Below are 18,596 nucleotides of genomic sequence, written 5' to 3' on the forward strand. Positions count from 1 at the left end.
ATTCTCTTTAAACTTCTGCTCTGCCATGACAGTAGTGCATGTTGCTCTCCGGCACCTGTAAATATGGTTTATTACATATCTGAACTACAGGCCTGACCAAGCCAGTCTTGTTGAGCTCTGAAGTGGTCAGTCAGAACACCCTGTTAAACTGACATTGAGTGGGACAGAAAGGATGCTTTATCAAAAGAGCAGAACTTTAAGCAAATTTAGCATTGAACATGGGTAAACAGTAAAAATGGCTAATGGCTTTGAACAACAGAAAATAAACAAATTACTTTTTTTCTGATATTTGTGAAAAACTTGGCACATTGTGGCACAGTGTCATTCAAGTAAAAAAAAAAAGGATTCAAAGGCCACATACACACTGCGAGGTTTTGTGTACTGCAACTGTTTTACGTATTATATACAAAATATTGAATACATTATCTGACACTTACATTATTGACAGAGGTCTAGGCTATTTCCCAAATATCCACTGACCCAAGAACTGCCCCTGCCTGACTGAATGACAAAATGATTTTATTCACAAATACAGTATCATGTGTAATTGCTATGAATGGATTAATATATCAATACATTGATAATTGATCAGCAATTTATTATTTGGATAAATTTTGCAGTGCGATTCATGCCATTAAGAAAACACCTTTTCACAATTAATAACACCCTATGGACGTCACACATTATGTCACAGTCAACTAATAATACCAGTTGACATTAAAAACACATCAATGCATGAAAGCCAAAACCAAGGAAGATTAATACCAGAAAGAAGCTAATCTAATAATATTTCAATGTTGCTTGCAATATTTTTTTTCCGTAAGAGTACACATTTGATTTTTCAGAACTTGAATCGACACTGAATGCTAAAGCAGTGTAATTTACACTTAGAAAACTCGTGATGTTGCTACAACAATGCAAAAAGTACTTAGCCCTTGTTTCCTGTTTATATCAGGTGTTTTTAAATCCATAAGGATCTCATTCACATTGGCGACAGTGGCAGTGATGACAGCTGACTCGTCAGCTAGATCTCAGATTCTTCCCTTTCGAATTAAGTACATCACTTAAAGCGTGATTCAAGGCCTCGACTGGGACATATCCTAAAGACCACACCCACCAAGAACAAATCAATCAATCAATCTGATTGGCTGATGAAGCTGACAGTTTGACTTCAGATGCCTATTCACGCGAACTGTTGAGGGATTCTGTAGAAATTCTGCTTTGGCTAAAACGAGCTCGGCTTCGGCATGCCATCTGTGAAACAGCCATCACGCTTCGATTGTAAGCATCAAGGAATAAATTCTGATTGTATACACTTTTCATTTTTTGCTATTTTTTGTAGATGAATTAGGAGTGGAATGCAATTGAAAATACATACAAATACAAAACGTGAATATTGAAAAATATTTATTATTAGGCATGTTAGGCCAGCAGAGAAGGCTTTGCTGGTCCTGTGAATTCTCCATGGCGTTTTAGTGGGATCAATATATTAATATTAGCCAAAATTGAAATTGGAGGCCTAATTTTTGTGCTTTCCTGTCAGTTGGCCTTCTGATTAAGGTAGTCTAGCAAAATAGTTTGAGAGACCACACAGGGTGATATATAACATTTACAATACTGTAGTTAATGTCACCTCTGTCACCCCTACATTTGTGCAGCTGGTATTTTTCGTAGTGTTTCGTTGTGGATAATGCTAGGTTATGGCGGATAAAGAGTTTTGGGGAAAGAGCAAAAGAATCAAAGTTTGAACTCATTTCAGGTTGATGGAACTGGCCAATATTGGCAGATGCTATTTGCACGCTGGTGCAAATAGTGGCAGATATTATTTGAACCCATATTTAAATAGTAAAACAATAGAGACAAATTGTGTAGCTAATTTTATAGTGGTTGATATGCAGCTGCTTAACGTGGTGGAGAGTCCTTTTCTTTGAAACATGTTAGAGGAAATGAAACCAGAGCCTACCGCACACTCACACAACTTTTTGTTGAGAAATACTGTGTATGAAGAGACAAATACTATTGTGCAAAGTGTAGCCTTATTTATATCTGAAAAATAAAATGCAGATATAGAGCAAAAATAATCTGGAAAATCTTCTGATTATTGATGAGTGAAAAAGGCATTGATCCTTTATCTAGTGATTGCTATGAATTTTATTGGTAATATATATTTAAATAACCTGTTACATCAACAGCTTGTTACGTTTGTGTTCTCTGTAATGTAACTCATCTTTTGTTTTGTGACATTCAACAATGGTTGTTTTAAAGCATTTTGCCATTTTTTTAAAATATGTAATGCAAAATATGTTTTTATACCAATACATTTCTGTTGTAAATGACATTTTACATGGGACTAAAGAGACGTACATCAAAATATGCAATTGGGTCAAAACACAAACCTGTGTCAGACGAAGTGTCAGTGTCCAGAGTGAAAGCAGCTCACTGCAATAATTGTTTATTATGATTATGTCCACACCACACAGAATTCATGAACATTCAGTTGTCTTGACCAACACTTTTTCAGAAGTAAATTCAGTTCAGTTGTCACTTCCATAAATAACTGCAATCTGTGTGTACAAAGATTAAGCTTTTAGAGGAATGAAATTGTTGTTTTGTTGTGAGATCTATAAGATATGTTATTTTCTGACATACAATTAGCCTAAATAAGCCTGATAAACAAACCTAAAAAAAGTGAAGTGTATGTAATTTTTATTGATAGAAAATAACAAAATCACACAAATCAGGGTTTTAAACTGTATTTACTCATCCCAAATTTTGGTATCAAGGTTGCAAAAATTGCAAACCTCATAGATAAAGAATAGAAAATAAACACATCTCATAATATTCAGTTACTGTACATTACTATCAATATTGTTGCACCTTCTTGGTCGGAAAAAGCTCTATTCATGTAAAGTGTCAACAGTATTTAGTTGCAGTGTGTACATGACTCATGTGATGCAGATCTCTGCTGTAAATGCAACAAATAACCCAAACCCTAAATGTATCCAAGGTGACATTTTGATGCCAAATCCAAAAAGATTTGTTCAAGTTATCTGTGAATGAATGGACTAGACTCTCTTACACAAAAGTAGGTTGATTTGCATTGTTAATTGACTATATAATAATAATACAATAGACTAATTTCAACATTATTGTTCACACAGCCATTTTTTTTTTCATTTCTAATGTATCATATCTTTTCATCACATTTGTATATACAGAAATATATATATATATATATATATATATATATATATATATATATATATATATATATATATAAAAATCACATGTAAACAAACAACTTTGAAATTTGAAGATTCATTGAATTTGAAATTTCACTTTTTCTTTAAAAATGCTACTTGTACCCATGATTTCTCAAGGAGGTGTGAGAAAACGAGTTAATGAGAGCAGCAGGGAAGTAAATGAGAGAAAAAAGGATTGAAAGTTCTGCGAATTCTGTCTTTCATCAAGGAGAAGTGGAACATTAAGAGTGCTTGACCAACAAGATAAAAAATATAAAACAGTGCACATATAAACAGTGCTGCACGAGAGATATTTACAGAGTTTTTTCATGTTGTTCTTTAGGGAAACCGTTGGCATGGCAATGTGCCATAATTTCCACTGTTTATGTTCTTCAGTCCTCAGAACAGCCTTGAACAACTGCAGCAGCTCCAATAATTTATCCCATAAAACTTCTTTCATTAATCTGGTCCAATTTTGTTTCAGACACACAAACAAGACACACACACAAACACACATCTCACAACAATTAGCCAGAACTGACGATTCTGGATATGGCAAGACATAAAACAAACAATTGTAAAGGAATAGTTCACCCAAAATGGAAACTGTCATTACTTTCCCACCATCATATTGTTCCAAAACCCATATTATATACATTTTTCCTTCCATACATCAACAGTTCATAGTGACCATCCTACAATTGTTTGTAACATTTGAAATAGTCTTTGTTTTTCTTATCAAGCCTATTCAAATTGTCATTAAATATTATACATAGCACAAGTTGTTCTGGGGAATTTAATGGCACGAAATTGTAGGAATTTTGTTCTTTTGATCGTATGGTAAGGGTGGTGTAAAGATTCATAAAAAATTGATTCCTATGTATTCCACAGAAAAAATAACAGCAAACAGGTTTTGAAAGACAAAAAGGTGAGTAAATGAGAAGAATTTTCATTTTGGGGTGAACTATTTCTGTAAATAACATGAGAGTCCACAGACCTCATAAGGAGTCATGCAGGATGGAATCTATGGAATCTAGGATGGTTTTGGTCCCTATACAGTACTCTCCATAACCCATTCAGAGCTGTCTATGGTGCCTTTGCTCCCACCGGATTCCCCTTCCTCATCGCACTGCAGCAGCATGCCATTCACAGACAGACTGCGTTTAGTCCAGATACTGCTGATCCTGCGAGGATAAGAGCACAGCTGCTGCGCTGTGGATACAGTAAAATCACCCATGTCGAATGAGTGGCTCCTCTTGGGTTTGGAGTCCAGTGGCAACATGAGCAACCTGCTGAGCCGAGAGTCCTGCGTCCGACCCAACAGAGGCTCCTTGTCAGTAGGGGGTGCCGGAGCAGAAGCAGCCCCTGGAACTGAGCTTCCGGAAGCACCTGGCTCCTTGGCCTGACCCCGAAGCTCCAGAGAATTAAAGGCCCCTAGAAGCTGGTCTATGTTGGCACGGGGCTTGGGAGGCGCAGACATCCAGATGTTGGCGAGGGCACTGTTGGGGCTATACGAAGTGGCATCTACTGAACCTGAGGATGAGGAGGAGGACAAGCTGCTCTGAAGTGAACCGCACTTAAAATCAACGACTTCGTCCCTTATGGTCACCTTGGGCTTGGGCATGGGAAGAGGCACCCTGTTCCGGCCCAGCCTCCCTCCGTTGGTTTGCGAGTATGCTTCGCTGGCATTGCTGGTCTTGCTGATGGGGGGCTCACCACCCCCTCCGCTGTCCCTTGCCTTGTAGCGCACCATAAGGATCACGATAAACACAAGAAGGGTGGCCACAATTATGCCACCCACCACCAGGATCATGGTCCCTCCCAACATCTGCCCATGGACATACTGGCATTGGGGGTAGTCATCCCGGGTGTAGAAGTCCACGCAGCCCACCACGTTAGTGGCAGTAAGAGTGGTGGCTGTATCGTCCCAGGCCGCCAGCACACACAGGTCATAGCGGGTCCCAGACACCAGGTTGGTGACAAGGAAGGTCTTACTGGAGGCAGGAATCATTCTATGAACACACAAAGACAAACTGTATGAGAAGATTATGTAAAAAATGGCACTGATGACTAAGATTGCCAGTGGTCTATGAAAAGAAGAAAGAGACTATCACATTTCTCAAATTTAGTATTTTATATAAAAGTTCTCAATGTCCTCTTAAACTATTGGAGAACAGAGATAATACCACAAGGTTTATGAATAAATAAATTTCCATCATACAGACATGGTGATGCAGAATTTAAGATCACCTCTTGATTTGATACTTCTATTGATCGAAGAGGCCAAACGCAAAAACAAATTGTGTGTCCAGATGGATGCATGAAAAACCCACATTGCTCTCTGTAATGTGAAAGAGGGGAAAAAAACGTTCCTTTTAAATTAAATTGAAAGAGGACATTGAGAAATTAAGAATTCTATTATTTTTTTTTTTTTAAATACTACATTAGAGAAACGTATTTGAGACAAAGCTGATTATAAATAGACAAGTTGAACATATCCACACATATAGGTGAACAAATAGGTGTGGTGTATACATGGACACATAACAGATGTCATTCCAATACTCCTTAACAAACAAGATCAGTATCCTTCAAGAGTGAAGAGTTTCAGAGTGAAAATGAAGAGTTCTTTGTGACGTAATCCAAAAGGACTGGCAATTTGTTTAGAGGAAAATGGGTAACTTAGGGTTAGGGTTATGGGGAGGCTGAAGGAAACCAACTTTTACACCTCACTAACAGAGATCACAAGCACGCAATTACAATCAGACATGGTAAACAACTTATCGGACACCCCGCTCCCCGATGCCTGTGTTTCATCCCTGTCTATATGTTTCTTGTTTGCTCCTATGTGCAATGCTAGTGATTTCCAAACTCAAATTGATTTGTTAATATTTTATAGAAATCTTAGTTTTTTTTTATCCAATGGTTAACAAACCCTGTTTGAATGCTTTTACAAAAAAGTCAGATGTGATGTGGAGAAAATATTTATGAATGAGAATGTCTAGGTTACTGTTGTAACCTCCGTTCCCTGATGGAGGGAACGAGACGTTGTGTCGAAGAAGCGACACTAGGGGTCTCTCGAGAGCCTCGTGTGTCTCTGAACTTGAGAAAAGGCCAATGAGAAATTGGCAGACAGAATTTGCATGCCCCAGGATTTTGCCTGAGGAGCCGATAATGAGGTTCGGCCATAACAGTGGCTCGGTTCAGCGACGTTCACTTCGACATTGTGTCGAAGAAGCGACACTAGGGGTCCAATTTTAATCACGCCATGCGATGAACCGTGTACGTGTGCTGCTGACACAGGTGCGGGCAGGCAGTTGTGTGCCAAAAACGACAGGCCATGTCACACTGCATGTACCCTTCCCCAACATCCCATAAGATCGTCATAGCCTTCTGGTTCCCTACGCCCCGATATGGGGGGAACAAGGCAACGTGCCAAGCATGGGAGCCAGCCGCGCCTTTTCTCTATCTATGTTTCTAGCATAGAGTTAAAGCAGCTGGGGCCATCTTAACGCTATCACATGCATCGGGGAAGGCGTTCTTTCCCAATTCCTATTCTTTCAGGGGGGAAAGACCCTGCGGTAACCACACCTGCCCAGGCTGGGGGAGGTAAAGAGTGGTGGAATACATTCTAAGTCACTTGTGGAGAATGGCGCGGTGGTAGATCATACCTCATTGGCAGGGAGGAGTTGCTACTAACACGGCGACCAGGGGGCAGTGAGGACAGCCCAAGGGAGACGCGGGTCCGCTCGCAAGGGGACCGTACCATGGAAAATACACACAAGGGGACAAGTCCACACGGGGGCCCGACCTGTGGAGCACCTATTCCAGTACAGAGTAATTTGAGTACTCACATTGGGTTTGGTCGGGGAATTTCTCCGCTGAATTCGCGGACCAGAGGGCTAGGGAGGAGTCATCCAGGGAGCCGAGTTAGTGGGATCTCCTGGGATAAGAGCGCACAATATTACCTCAGCGGAGGGAAAGGGCACTAGGTGCAAGTGGTACACCCGATCAGTTGTTACTGTAAGTTCTGTAGAAACCCTTCTTCATCTCGGGTGGAGGGACTCGGAGAGTCGCAATTTCCGCACGCAGGGACTTGGCGTCTTCGGCGTGCACCACGATAAAGCGGACACCCCCGAAGGGTGTGGAGGCCTGGCAAACTTAATTGCATAACCGAGTCGGATGGTCCTGGCCAGCCAGCATGACGGATTGGGAAGGGAAAGCCACGCATCCAAGCTCCGTGCTAGGGGCACTAAGGGGACGATTGTTTTTGACGTACCCGGCAGGGCTTCGGTGTGCTTTGTCCACATCCCGCATCGCGACCAGGTTCAGCCACAGATGTCGTTCCTGAACCACGAGGCTGGCCATCGCCTGCCCGAGTGTCCCCGCTGTGACCTTCGTGGCCCTGAGGGCGAGGGCGGTCGCTGAGCGCAGTTCCTGCAACACCTCGGGGTCAGGACTACCCAAGTGCAGATCTTTAAATACCTTGGCCTGGTGGACTTGCAGGAGGGCCATGGCATGCAAGGCAGAAGCGGCCTGTCCAGTGGCGCTGTAGGCTTTGGAGGTCAGTGACGACGTCATCCTACAGGCCCTTGAGGGGTGCACCGGGCGATCGCAACGGCTCTGTCCACCTGGGGGACCACCGAGTACTCGTGGACTGCTCCAATGTCGAGGGTAGTGTGAGATTACGAGATGTAAAACGTGCCCTCCATGACCTCGTCAGCTCATCATGCACTTCCGGGAAGAAAGGAACCGGGGGGGGCGTGGCTGTGAGCGGTGCGCAGACCCTAGGAACCAATCATCCAGCCGCGAAGGCTGTGGGGAGGACGGAGGGTTCCGGTCTGGGCGTCAGCCTCTGACTGGGCGTGCTGACCCGAGGGTCATCATCATCCAGCTCAGGGGGCTCAATGGGATAGGCAGACTGGCCGTGAGGCAAGCCGCTGTCACACCGAGCCCGGGCGGAAGTCAACGAGCGTGTCGGGGGGTGGGTGGTTTGTGAGAATGTACCCGGCGAATCCGAGCCCACTGCCATCCCCAAATCCCCTCCATCGCCAGCCTTTTTAGGAAGGAAAGCCGTGACCGCAACGTTGCCATGATAAGTTTCTCGCATTGAGAACACAAACTATTCACAAACGCTGCCTCAGTGTGACCACGGCCCAGACACACGAGGCAGAGCCTGTGACCGTCAGGAGCGGAGAGCACTCGACTGCATCCAGGAACTACACGGGGGCAGAAGGGCATCTTTATAAAGACACGTCCTAAAAAGGACGTTCAACGGCACTGTGTATTGCTCTTTTGGAGAATTAAACTCTTTTACAAAAATGATCTTTTAGAGAGCGCTGTCGAAGTGCCCAGGGGCAAAGCTGCACTGCCGTGCAGAGAAGGAGAAAGCCGCTGATTTGTGCCGTAGATCAAACAGCATACGCTCTGAGAGATGAGATGAACAGTCTTGTGAATCGCAGCTCGCTGCTCACACAACCAGTCAGCTCCGAAGAAAATTTCTGAATGAACTGACGCATTTCCCTCCCTTTATACCCATATGTCTGGGGGCGGGACACGCAAATTCTGTCTGCCAATTTCTCATTGGCCTTTTCTCAAGTTCAGAGATGCGTGAGGCTCTCAAGAGAGACCCCTAGTGTCTCAACACAACATCGAATGAGCGACAGATGGGGAACAAAAATAAGGAGCAACAACTTGAGTTTACAAGAGAGAGATGCCATAAAGTTGGCTGTCTTAGAACCAGGACCTTATCATCAAAAGTGCGGATAAAGGAGGAGCAGTTGTTGCACAGGGCCTGGAAAAATATGAGTAATAAGCGAAATGACAATTAAAGAACCTTTAATATTATTAGCCCCTTGAATCTACCCCTATGAAAAAGGTGCGAGAACAATTGAAAGAGATCTTGGACAAGCAAAGGAAAATGGTATTACAACTTTTTTTCCCCAAATGCTTTCCAAAGTAAATCAGAATCTCCACAATCCACCAGGGAAACTGATAATCAGCGACAACGACACTCTATTGGAGCCCATCTCCAAGTATGTCGATATTTGAATTCAATCTTTAGTTCCTGAACTTCCTTCTTTTCTGCCGGGTACTATTCATACATTGAACAAATTGTCTGAATTTGAAAATATTGGATCAACACTTCTAGTAACTATGGACATTGAATCTGTGCACGGTAATATAAAAATGGTTGCACAGTGAAGGCCAGGAACATTGATGATATAATTTTATTGTATTTCTTTTATAACAAGACTTTTTCATCAGTATGCAAACTCCATAAATAAAAATCTTAAACTTACCTTAGAATATAGTGAAACTTGGTTTTGAAATTATTAAGAGTCAGGTGGGGCAACTCCAAACTACAATTTTTAGAAAACGTTCTGACTGCAATACAATTTTAAGAGCTGATATTTTCCATACAAGTGGATAGTCAATTATGGGAGAATTATAATCTTTGGGAGAACCTTTTCTTTAACAACACTGTTAGTGGGCGCAACTCATTCTTAGTGAGTCTTCTCTGCAAATTCCCAACATCTTTTCTTACCTCAGGATAACAACATCAGTCATTATCCTAACAGTGTTTAATAAGTTTGTGCATGCTAACAGATTTCAGGAGATGTGTCTGCATAATTTCTGCACAAATATTATTTTCCCTGTCCACTAAAACATGACTGGAATCCTCTATTTTTACACTAGCTTAATTTCTCTTGCTCCCTGCAGAGCTGACAGCCAACAGTAATTGGCTTTATTTCTTTAACCCATCTGTGCTGCAGTGGGAAGCAGATGGGCTGTCTGTTATCACACTCATATATTAATAAATAAACCATCACAGTGCAGGCAAGTAAAAAGAGAAGAAAAGTGCAAGTTTTTATGGTGGCACAACATTTGATCTGTATTTGAACAGTGAATGGATCATGGTACAGTCTACATGAGAGAAGACCCAGAAAGTTATGAAACATTTATTAATGGATCATTGCTGCTGTGAGCAGAGACTTCCAATGTCCCCTGAGGACAAAGTTGAGGCATTAATTATGTCAAGGGCCAAAAATATCACACAGAGACTTTACAGGACCATTTAGAAGCAGCTCAGCTACATCTCCGCTATCTAGAACTATTGTTCTGACAACTGGTTCTGATAATAATATATTGTATCTCCTAGATCAGTGGTTCTCAACCAGGGGACCGGAACCCACTAAGGGGCTTCAACACACTTCCAAGGGGGACTTTAAGATGACTTTCATATAAAATAAGAAATATTAAAATAATCCAACTGAATTAAAATGCTAAAAATACTTTAAGATGTATGCCTACAAATTATAAACAGACTCTTTCAGAAACTGAATAAAAAATGATCCATGATTAATTATTTTATTCAGACATGTCTAGTTTCGAGCAAGGGGGCCTTCACTGTCTTGGACAGTAGGTGCCCTTGGAGTCAAAAAGGTTGAGAACCACTAGTTTTCAGTTCCCCTGCTGCCACTCACTCGACGTTATGTCGAATGAAGTGCAACAAAGGCCAATGAGAAATTGGCAGACAGAATATGCATGTCCCAATATGCATGACATACGGGTACAAGGGGAAGTGGGCGTGCATCTGTCAGTCAGTCAGATTTTTTCTTCGGAGCCGAGCAGTTGTGCAACAGCAAGCTGAAGTTAACCACTGTTCCACTCACCTCTGTTGACAAGAAGCATTGTTGTTGGATCTTACGGCACGTTTCCAGCTGTGTTCTGTGCAGTCCATGCCCCTGGGCGCTTCGACAGTGGTTTAACTGCCTGAAAGAGTGTTTTCCCCACTGTAACAGGGCGGAGAGCAGGGCCGGGTTGTGATTAAACACACCCTGTCCCTCAGGCTTACTGCGGAAGGTGGTGCGACAAGAGACAGATCGTTTACGGTCAGCTGACCGTCGTGTGTGTTTGTGTCATTTGTTTAAGTTTGTCATTAAAACTATTATTTATATTGTCAAGCTGGTTCTGGCCTCCTCCTCGGAACCGATCAACTAGCCGTGAGGGGGGGGACCCGCGGACATCCACGCGTTAGCCTCAGACTGGCCGAGCAGACTCAAAGGAGGCAGCCCAGACAAGTCATCAGCATCAGACGCCGCTGTGACACTCTCCAATGCAGCGAAGATGTCATCATCCAATTTCGGGGGCTCAAGGGAGAAAGCTGGGTCGTCCTCAATTCCGTGGGAAGAAGGAGCGATGCGGGGGGTGGCTGAAGTGGCTTTCCCTCATGAGGAAAGAAAGCCATGACAGGAACGTTACCATGGCTATGTTCTCGCAATGAGAACATGAACCATTCATAAAATGCTGCCTGTGTTTGATCGCAGCCCAGGAACGCAAGGCAGCTCTTATGACAGTCAGAAGAGGAGAGAAATCGATCGCATCCAGGAACTACACAGAGGCGGAAAGACATCTTTAAAAAGACATGTCCTGAAAAGGATGTTCAACACCTACTGTGTATTGCTCTTTTGCGAGTGAAAACTCAAATTCTTTTAGAGAATACAAACTCTTTTAAGGAGGATGTGACAGGGAGATATATAGTAATTTGGCTCATAGTCTTAATAATGATAGTATTTGACTAACGGGCCCAGGTCAGGAAGCAGACAAACTGGTTAATCTGAACGTCTGCTAGCTGCCTTGAGACATCACACAGGTCACATAAACTACAACACATAGACTGTGTCCGTTCCCCGAACTACCAAACACAATACCCTAACTAAATCATTTAGAAAACATCTGATTAAGGTCAAACTTGAACAAAACAAACAAATTAAAAATACACATCATATAAAAATAGGGCTAGCTAAGAGATTTGGTAGATCTCTTTCTACCAAAGCACTAATTGTTAATGAAATGATTACAGATCATAGATTGGATGTGCTCCGCCCCCACCTCGGCTTCTCAGACCACATCTCTGTTATGCTAATTCCAGCATACAGACCGCTCGTCAGACTCACAAAACCGCTCCAGAAGCAGGTGGCCATCTCTGCTCTTCAGGACTGTTTTGAGTGTACTGACTGGCACATGTTCAGGGAGGCTGCAACATATGGTGACTCTACCAACTTGGAGGAATACACAGCATCAGTGACCAGCTACATCAGCAAGTGCATTGATGATGTCACCTTCTCCAAGACCATCACCACACGCTCCAACCAGAAGCTGTGGATGACTGCGGAGGTGCGTGCGCTGCTGAGGACCTGAGACTCCGCCTTCAGAGCAGGCAACAAGGGTGCTCTAAGAACAGCGAGGGCCAAACTAACCCGAGCCATCAGAAAGGCAAAGCGCGCACATGCCCAGAGAATCCACAGTCACTTCCAGGACAGCGGCAACACGCGGCGCATGTGGCAGGGCATCCAGGCCATAACCAACTATAGGACAACATCAGTTGCCTGTGACAAAGATGCCTCCCTTCCAGATGTGCTGAACGACTTCTACGCTAGGTTTGAAGCACAGAAAGACATGGTGGCGAGTAAGACCACCCCTCCTCCCAATGTGCTCTGTCTTAGGATGGCTGATGTGAGGAAAACTCTATGTAGAGTCAACCCACTGAAGGCTGCTAGACCAGACAACATTCCTGGCAGAGTGCTCAGAGGATGTGCAGACCAGCTGGCAGATGTTCTTACCGACATCTTCAACATCTCTCTGAGCAGCACCGTCGTTCCAACGTGCTTCAAGGCCACCACCATCGTCCCCATGCCAAACAAGTCATCAGTGTCCTGCCTCAACGACTACCGTCCCGTTGCACTCACACCATCATCATGAAGTACTTCGAGAGGCTCATCATGAGGCACATTAAGACCCAACTGCCCCCCTCACTAGACCCACTGCAGTTTGCGTATCGTCCAAACCGTTCAACAGATGACGCCATCGCCACCACCCTCCATCTGGCCCTAACCCACCTAGATAAAAATGACTCATACGTTTGAATGCTGTTCATAGACTTCAGCTCAGCATTCAACACAATAATTCCTCAGCACCTGATTGGAAAGCTGAACCTGCTGGGCCTGGACACCTCCCTCTGCAACTGGATCCTGGACTTCCTGACTGGGAGACCTAAGGCAGTCCGGATCAGGAACAGCATCTCCACCACCACCACACTGAGTACTGGGGCCCCCAAGGGCTGTGTGCTCAGTCCACTGCTGTTCACTCTGCTGACTCATGACTGTGCAGCAATGCACAGCTCGAACCACATCATTCAATTCGCCGATGACACGACCGTGGTGGGTCTCATCAACAAGAACGACGAGTCAGCATACAGAGAGGAGGTGCAGCGGCTAATGGACTGGTATAGAGCCAACAACCTGCCTCTGAATGTGAACAAAACAAAAGAGATAGTTGTTGACATTAGGAGAGCACAGAGTGACTGCTCTCCACTGAATATCGACGGCTCCTCTGTGGAGATCGTCAAGAGCACCAAATTCCTTGGTGTTTACCTGGCAGAGAACCTCATCTGGTCCCTCAACACCAGCTCTAATACCAAGAAAGCCCAGCAGCATCTCTACTTTCTTCGAAGGCTGAGGAAAGCACATCTCCCACCCCCATCCTCACTACATTCTATAGAGGGACTATTTAGAGCATTCTGAGCAGCTGCATCACTGCCTAGTTTGGGACTTGCACCGTTTCGGACCGCAAAGCCCTGCAGAGGATAGTGAGGACAACTGAGAAGATCATCGGGTCTCTCTTCCCTCCATCAAAGATATTTACAAAAAACACTGCATCCGCAAAGCAACCAGCATTGGGATGACCCCACACACCCCTCAAACAAACTCTTCACCCTCCTGCCGTCTGGCAAGAGGTACCAAAGCATTCGGGCCCTCACGGCCAGACTGTGTAACAGCTTCTTCCCCCAAGCCATCAGTCTCCTCAATACTCAGAGACCGGACTGACACACACGCGTGTCCTGATTTGCTCTTTAATTATTGTCATATTATACCTGGCTGCTACCTCAATAACTGCTATGTGCATAGAATACTATCTTATAGTATGTTATGTTTACATTTGGCATTTTTAGAAACTGTCATCTTTTTGCACTACTGTGTAATGATCGGCACTGCACTGTCTCTCACTGTGCCTATTGTCCTGTTAATTTTTAGTAATTTATTGTACTGTCCCGTACTTTTTGCACACGTTTGCACGTTCACTTTATATAGGTATGTTATTTAGTCTGTGTAGTCTCATGTGGTTCTTTGTTTGTCCTATGTTGTTTTATGTAGCACCATGGTCCTGGAGGAACGTTGTCTGTACTAACTGTATATGGTTGAACGACAATAAAAACCACTTGACTTGACTTAACATTATATTCATGATGTTAGCCAGAGGGGAACCACACAGTGAGTCTGGAATCTCCCAAGGTTATTTTTCTCTATTAATCAACATCTTATGTAGTTTTGTGTTCCTTGCTACAGTCACCTTCAGCTTGCACACTGGGCTTATTAATACAATTATTAATGAATTACTTATTTTTAAACACGATTAACTATCGTATTTTATCTAATTACACAATGATGATTCATCGACATTATAGACATTACAGTTTTATCGTCTGTTAATGCCTGATCTTCTGTAAAGCTGCTTTGAAACGATGTGTGTTGTGAAAGGCGCTATACAAATAAAAATGACTTGCCTTGACTTCATTTGGAATGGTAAACATCCCAGATTACACTTCAGTAAGTTACATAGGCTGATTGACAAAGGTGGGCTAAACTTACCCAAGATTTTATTATTATGCATTTGGTCTCACCTGAGAGAGCCCAAATGCATAGAGTTCTGAGAGCCTGAGAGTTCTTGCCCCTATTTCACCAGGGTAGCAGCATTTGAAGAAATGTCATGTAGAAGACTAGGCAACATGGAGTTACTTAATAAAAAATGGGGCAGCAATATAGCCTTTTTAGAAGGCTCTCTGTGTCACGTTCCTGTGTTGTCTGCCCCGTGTTGTCTGTTTCACATGCCACCTTTCACGCTCCATGTCACGTTTCCTTGTTGTCTGCCCCGTGTTTTCCGTTTCACCCTTCACGGATCACATTCCATGTCATGTTTTCCTTGTTGTCCTCCCCGAGTCTCACTGTCCTTGTAGAAAACTACAATTCCCACAATTCCCGGCCTCCCTCACTGCCTGCACACATCATTGTTCTCACCTGTGTCTCGTTTAGTCTTTATTGTGTCCTTGTGTATTTAAACCCTGTTTATTCCTCCATTCCCTTGTCGTTCGTTATATGTCGTTTAAATGGTTCCTGTTGTTTATTCATGTTTGCCCTTGATGTTTTGTATTCCTGGACCTTATTTAGTGTTTAGTTTGATTTTCCCATCGTGGACTTTTTATTTGTACCTGCGTTTGTTTATTTCTTCACTTATCATTAAAACCGCATTTGGATCTGTACCACCCGTCTGCCTTCTCCTGCTTCCCACAACGTAACAGAACGAATGACCACACAAATGCATCTAGTGGTCCAGCAGGCCAACTACCAGCTGCTTTGTTTGAAGCAAGGGGACCGACTGTTAGAAGACCACGTCCGGGACTTCCTTGAGCTGGCAAACATCTCCGACTTCCCGGACTCGTCCTTGGTGGTTTTCTTCTGGGGTAACCTGGACCCCTCGCGGAAGGAGCGGCTGCCCCCCGCAAAGCGCAGCTGGACCCTGCAGGAGATCGTGGAGGAGACTTTACTGGTCAGCGGCTTGCCACTCACTGTGGGCGTGGCAGAGGAGGACCCAACCTCACCTTCCGCAGTGAAGACTTCCCACTCGCCCATGGCTCTTCCCATCATGCCTGCCCCACCTGCCAGCGAGCAAACCCCCACACCAGTCGTTTCCCATGAGCCTGCACAGCCCACTTCGTCTGCCCGGAGGAGGAAGAGAAGACGGGCTTCCGCCTCCCGGCCCACGCCTGCCCCGGTCTGCGAGCCAGACCCCACGCCTGCCCCGGTCTGTGAGCCAGAGCCCACGCCTGCCCCGGTCTGCGAGCCTGAGCCCTCGTCAGCCACGGTCAGCGAGCCTGCGCCCTCGTCAGCCACGGTCAGCGAGCCTGCGCCCTCGTCAGCCACGGTCAGCGAGCCTGAGCCCTCGTCACCCATGGTCAACCAGCCAGAGCCATTAGCCCCCGATGTCAGTGAGCCAGCGCCTGTAGCCTCGGCCATCCCTGAGCCAGCGCCAGTAGCCTCGGCCGTCCCTGAGCCAGGGCCAGTAGCCATGACCGTCCAAGGGCCACCGCCAGTAGCCATGACCGTCCAAGAGCCTCCGCCTCTCCAGTCTCTCGAGTCTTTCAGGGCTCTCCCTCCCGAGCCTCCCATGGCTCCTCCTCTCGAGCCTCCCAGGGCTCTGCCTCTCAAGTCTTTCGAGCCTCCCAGGGCTCCTCCTCTCGAGCCTCCCAGGGCTCCCCCTCTCAAGTCTCTCAAGTCTTCCAGGGCTCCTCCTCCCGAGCCTTCCAGGGCTCTGCCTCTCAAGTCTCTCGAGCCTCCCAAGTCACTCGAGCCTCCCGTGCCTTCCTGGGCGCCGCCTCTCGAGCTTCCCAAGCCTCCCAGGGCCCCGCCTTTCAAGTTTCTCGAGCCTTTCAGAGCTCCGCCTCTCGAACCTCTCGAGCCACTCAGGGCTCCTCCTCTCGAGTCTTGCAGGGCTCCGCCTCCAGAGCCTCCCGAGCCTCCTACAGCTCCGGCTCCTATGGCTCCGCCTCCTACGGCTCCCCTCCCAAGCCTCCTTCGGCTCCGCCCCAGAGCCTCCTACGGCTCTGCCACCAGAGTCTCCAGAGCCTTCTAGAGCTCCGCCTCCAGAGCCTCCTACGGCTCCGCCTCCCAAGCCTCCTACGGCTCTGCCCCAGAGACCCCAGAGTCTACCAGGTCTTCGCCTCTGAAACCTCCTACGGCGCCACCTCCCTCGGCTCCGTCTCCTGAGCCTCCCTTGGCTCCACCTCCAGAACCTTCCAGGTCTCCGCCTCTAGAACCTCCTGCGGCGCCACCTTCCTCAGCTCCGCCTCCTGAGCCTTCCTCGGCTCCACCTCCTGAGCCTGCCTGGGCCCGGCCTCCGGGGCCTCCTTCGGCTCCGCCTCCTGAACCTCCCTCGACTCCGCCTCCTGAGGCCCCAGAGCTTTCCATGGTTCCGCCTCCCTTGGCTCCGCCTCCTGGGCCTCCTGAGCCATCCTCGGCTCCACCTTCCTCAGCTCTGCCTCCGGAGCCTCCCTCAGCTCCGCCTCATGAGCTTCCAGAGCCTCCCTCAGCTCCGCCTCCTGAGTCTCCAGAGCCTCCCTCAGCTTCGTCTCCAGAGCCCCTCTCAGCTCCGCCTCCGGGACCTGTCCCTGTCCGATGGCCTCCTCCCAGGCCCCCTGAACCGGCCCCTGCTCTACGGCCATCTCCCTGACCACCTAAACCTGTCCCTGCCCGGTCGATGCCTCCTAAGCCTATCCCTACCCTGTGGACGCCCCCCAGGCCACCTGACCCGGTTCCCTTCACACAACCCCAGAGACTGCTTGCTTGCCCTCTCGGCCTCCCTGGTCTGCCAGACTGCCCTCTCGGCCTCCCTGGTCTGCCTGTCTGCCCTTTGTGCCCCCGTGGACTGCCTAATTGCCCCTTTTACCCCCATGGACTGCCTAATTGTCCCTTGTGCCTCCTTGGTCTGTCTCTGTGTCCCTTGTGCCTCCTTGGTCTGTCTCTGTGTCCCTTGTGCCCCCTTTGGTCTGTATGTTTTCCCCCTTTTCTAGCCCCTCTCTCCTTGAACATTTGTTTATTTTTTCTATTCTTTTGTTTCTTAGGACCGTCTGGAATCCGGTCCTTTTGAGGGGGGGCTATGTCACGTTCCTGTGTTGTCTACCCCGTGTCATCTGTTTCACATGCCACCTTTCACGTTCCATGTCACGTTTCCTTGTTGTCTGCCCCGTGTTTTCCGTTTCACCCTTCACGGATCACATTCCATGTCATGTTTTCCTTGTTGTCCTCCCCGAGTCTCACTGTCCTTGTAGAAAACTACAATTCCCACAATTCCCGGCCTCCCTCACTGCCTGCACACATCATTGTTCTCACCTGTGTCTCGTTTAGTCTTTATTGTGTCCTTGTGTATTTAAACCCTGTTTATTCCTCCATTCCCTTGTCGTTCGTTGTATGGTTATATGTCGTTTAAATGGTTCCTGTTGTTTATTCATGTTTGCCCTTGATGTTTTGTATTCCTGGACCTTATTTAGTGTTTAGTTTGATTTTCCCATCGTGGACTTTTTATTTGTACCTGTGTTTGTTTATTTCTTCACTTATCATTAAAACCGCATTTGGATCTGTACCACCCGTCTGCCTTCTCCTGCTTCCCACAACGTAACACTCGGGGAGGGGCAGTGGAGAGCGATTTGTAGTTTTAAATGTATGTGATTATAATATCTTT

At 45.9% G+C, this 18,596-nt stretch overlaps 1 protein-coding gene across 2 annotated transcripts in view; it reads right to left on the reverse strand.

The window, feature by feature from the left end:
- Window positions 1-3,370: 3,370 nt before the first annotated feature.
- Window positions 3,371-18,596, reverse strand: part of lrfn2b (leucine rich repeat and fibronectin type III domain containing 2b) — a 175,906-nt gene continuing 160,680 nt past the window's right edge. For both annotated transcript variants that reach the window (XM_052098723.1, XM_052098724.1), the window contains one exon: window positions 3,371-5,254. In XM_052098723.1, coding sequence (XP_051954683.1) covers window positions 4,294-5,254 — 961 coding nt within the window. In that variant the 3' untranslated portion in view covers window positions 3,371-4,293. The remainder of the gene's footprint in view (window positions 5,255-18,596) is intronic.

Source organism: Xyrauchen texanus, chromosome 30, assembly GCF_025860055.1.
Source record: "Xyrauchen texanus isolate HMW12.3.18 chromosome 30, RBS_HiC_50CHRs, whole genome shotgun sequence".
NCBI classification, from domain to species: Eukaryota; Metazoa; Chordata; class Actinopteri; order Cypriniformes; family Catostomidae; genus Xyrauchen; species Xyrauchen texanus.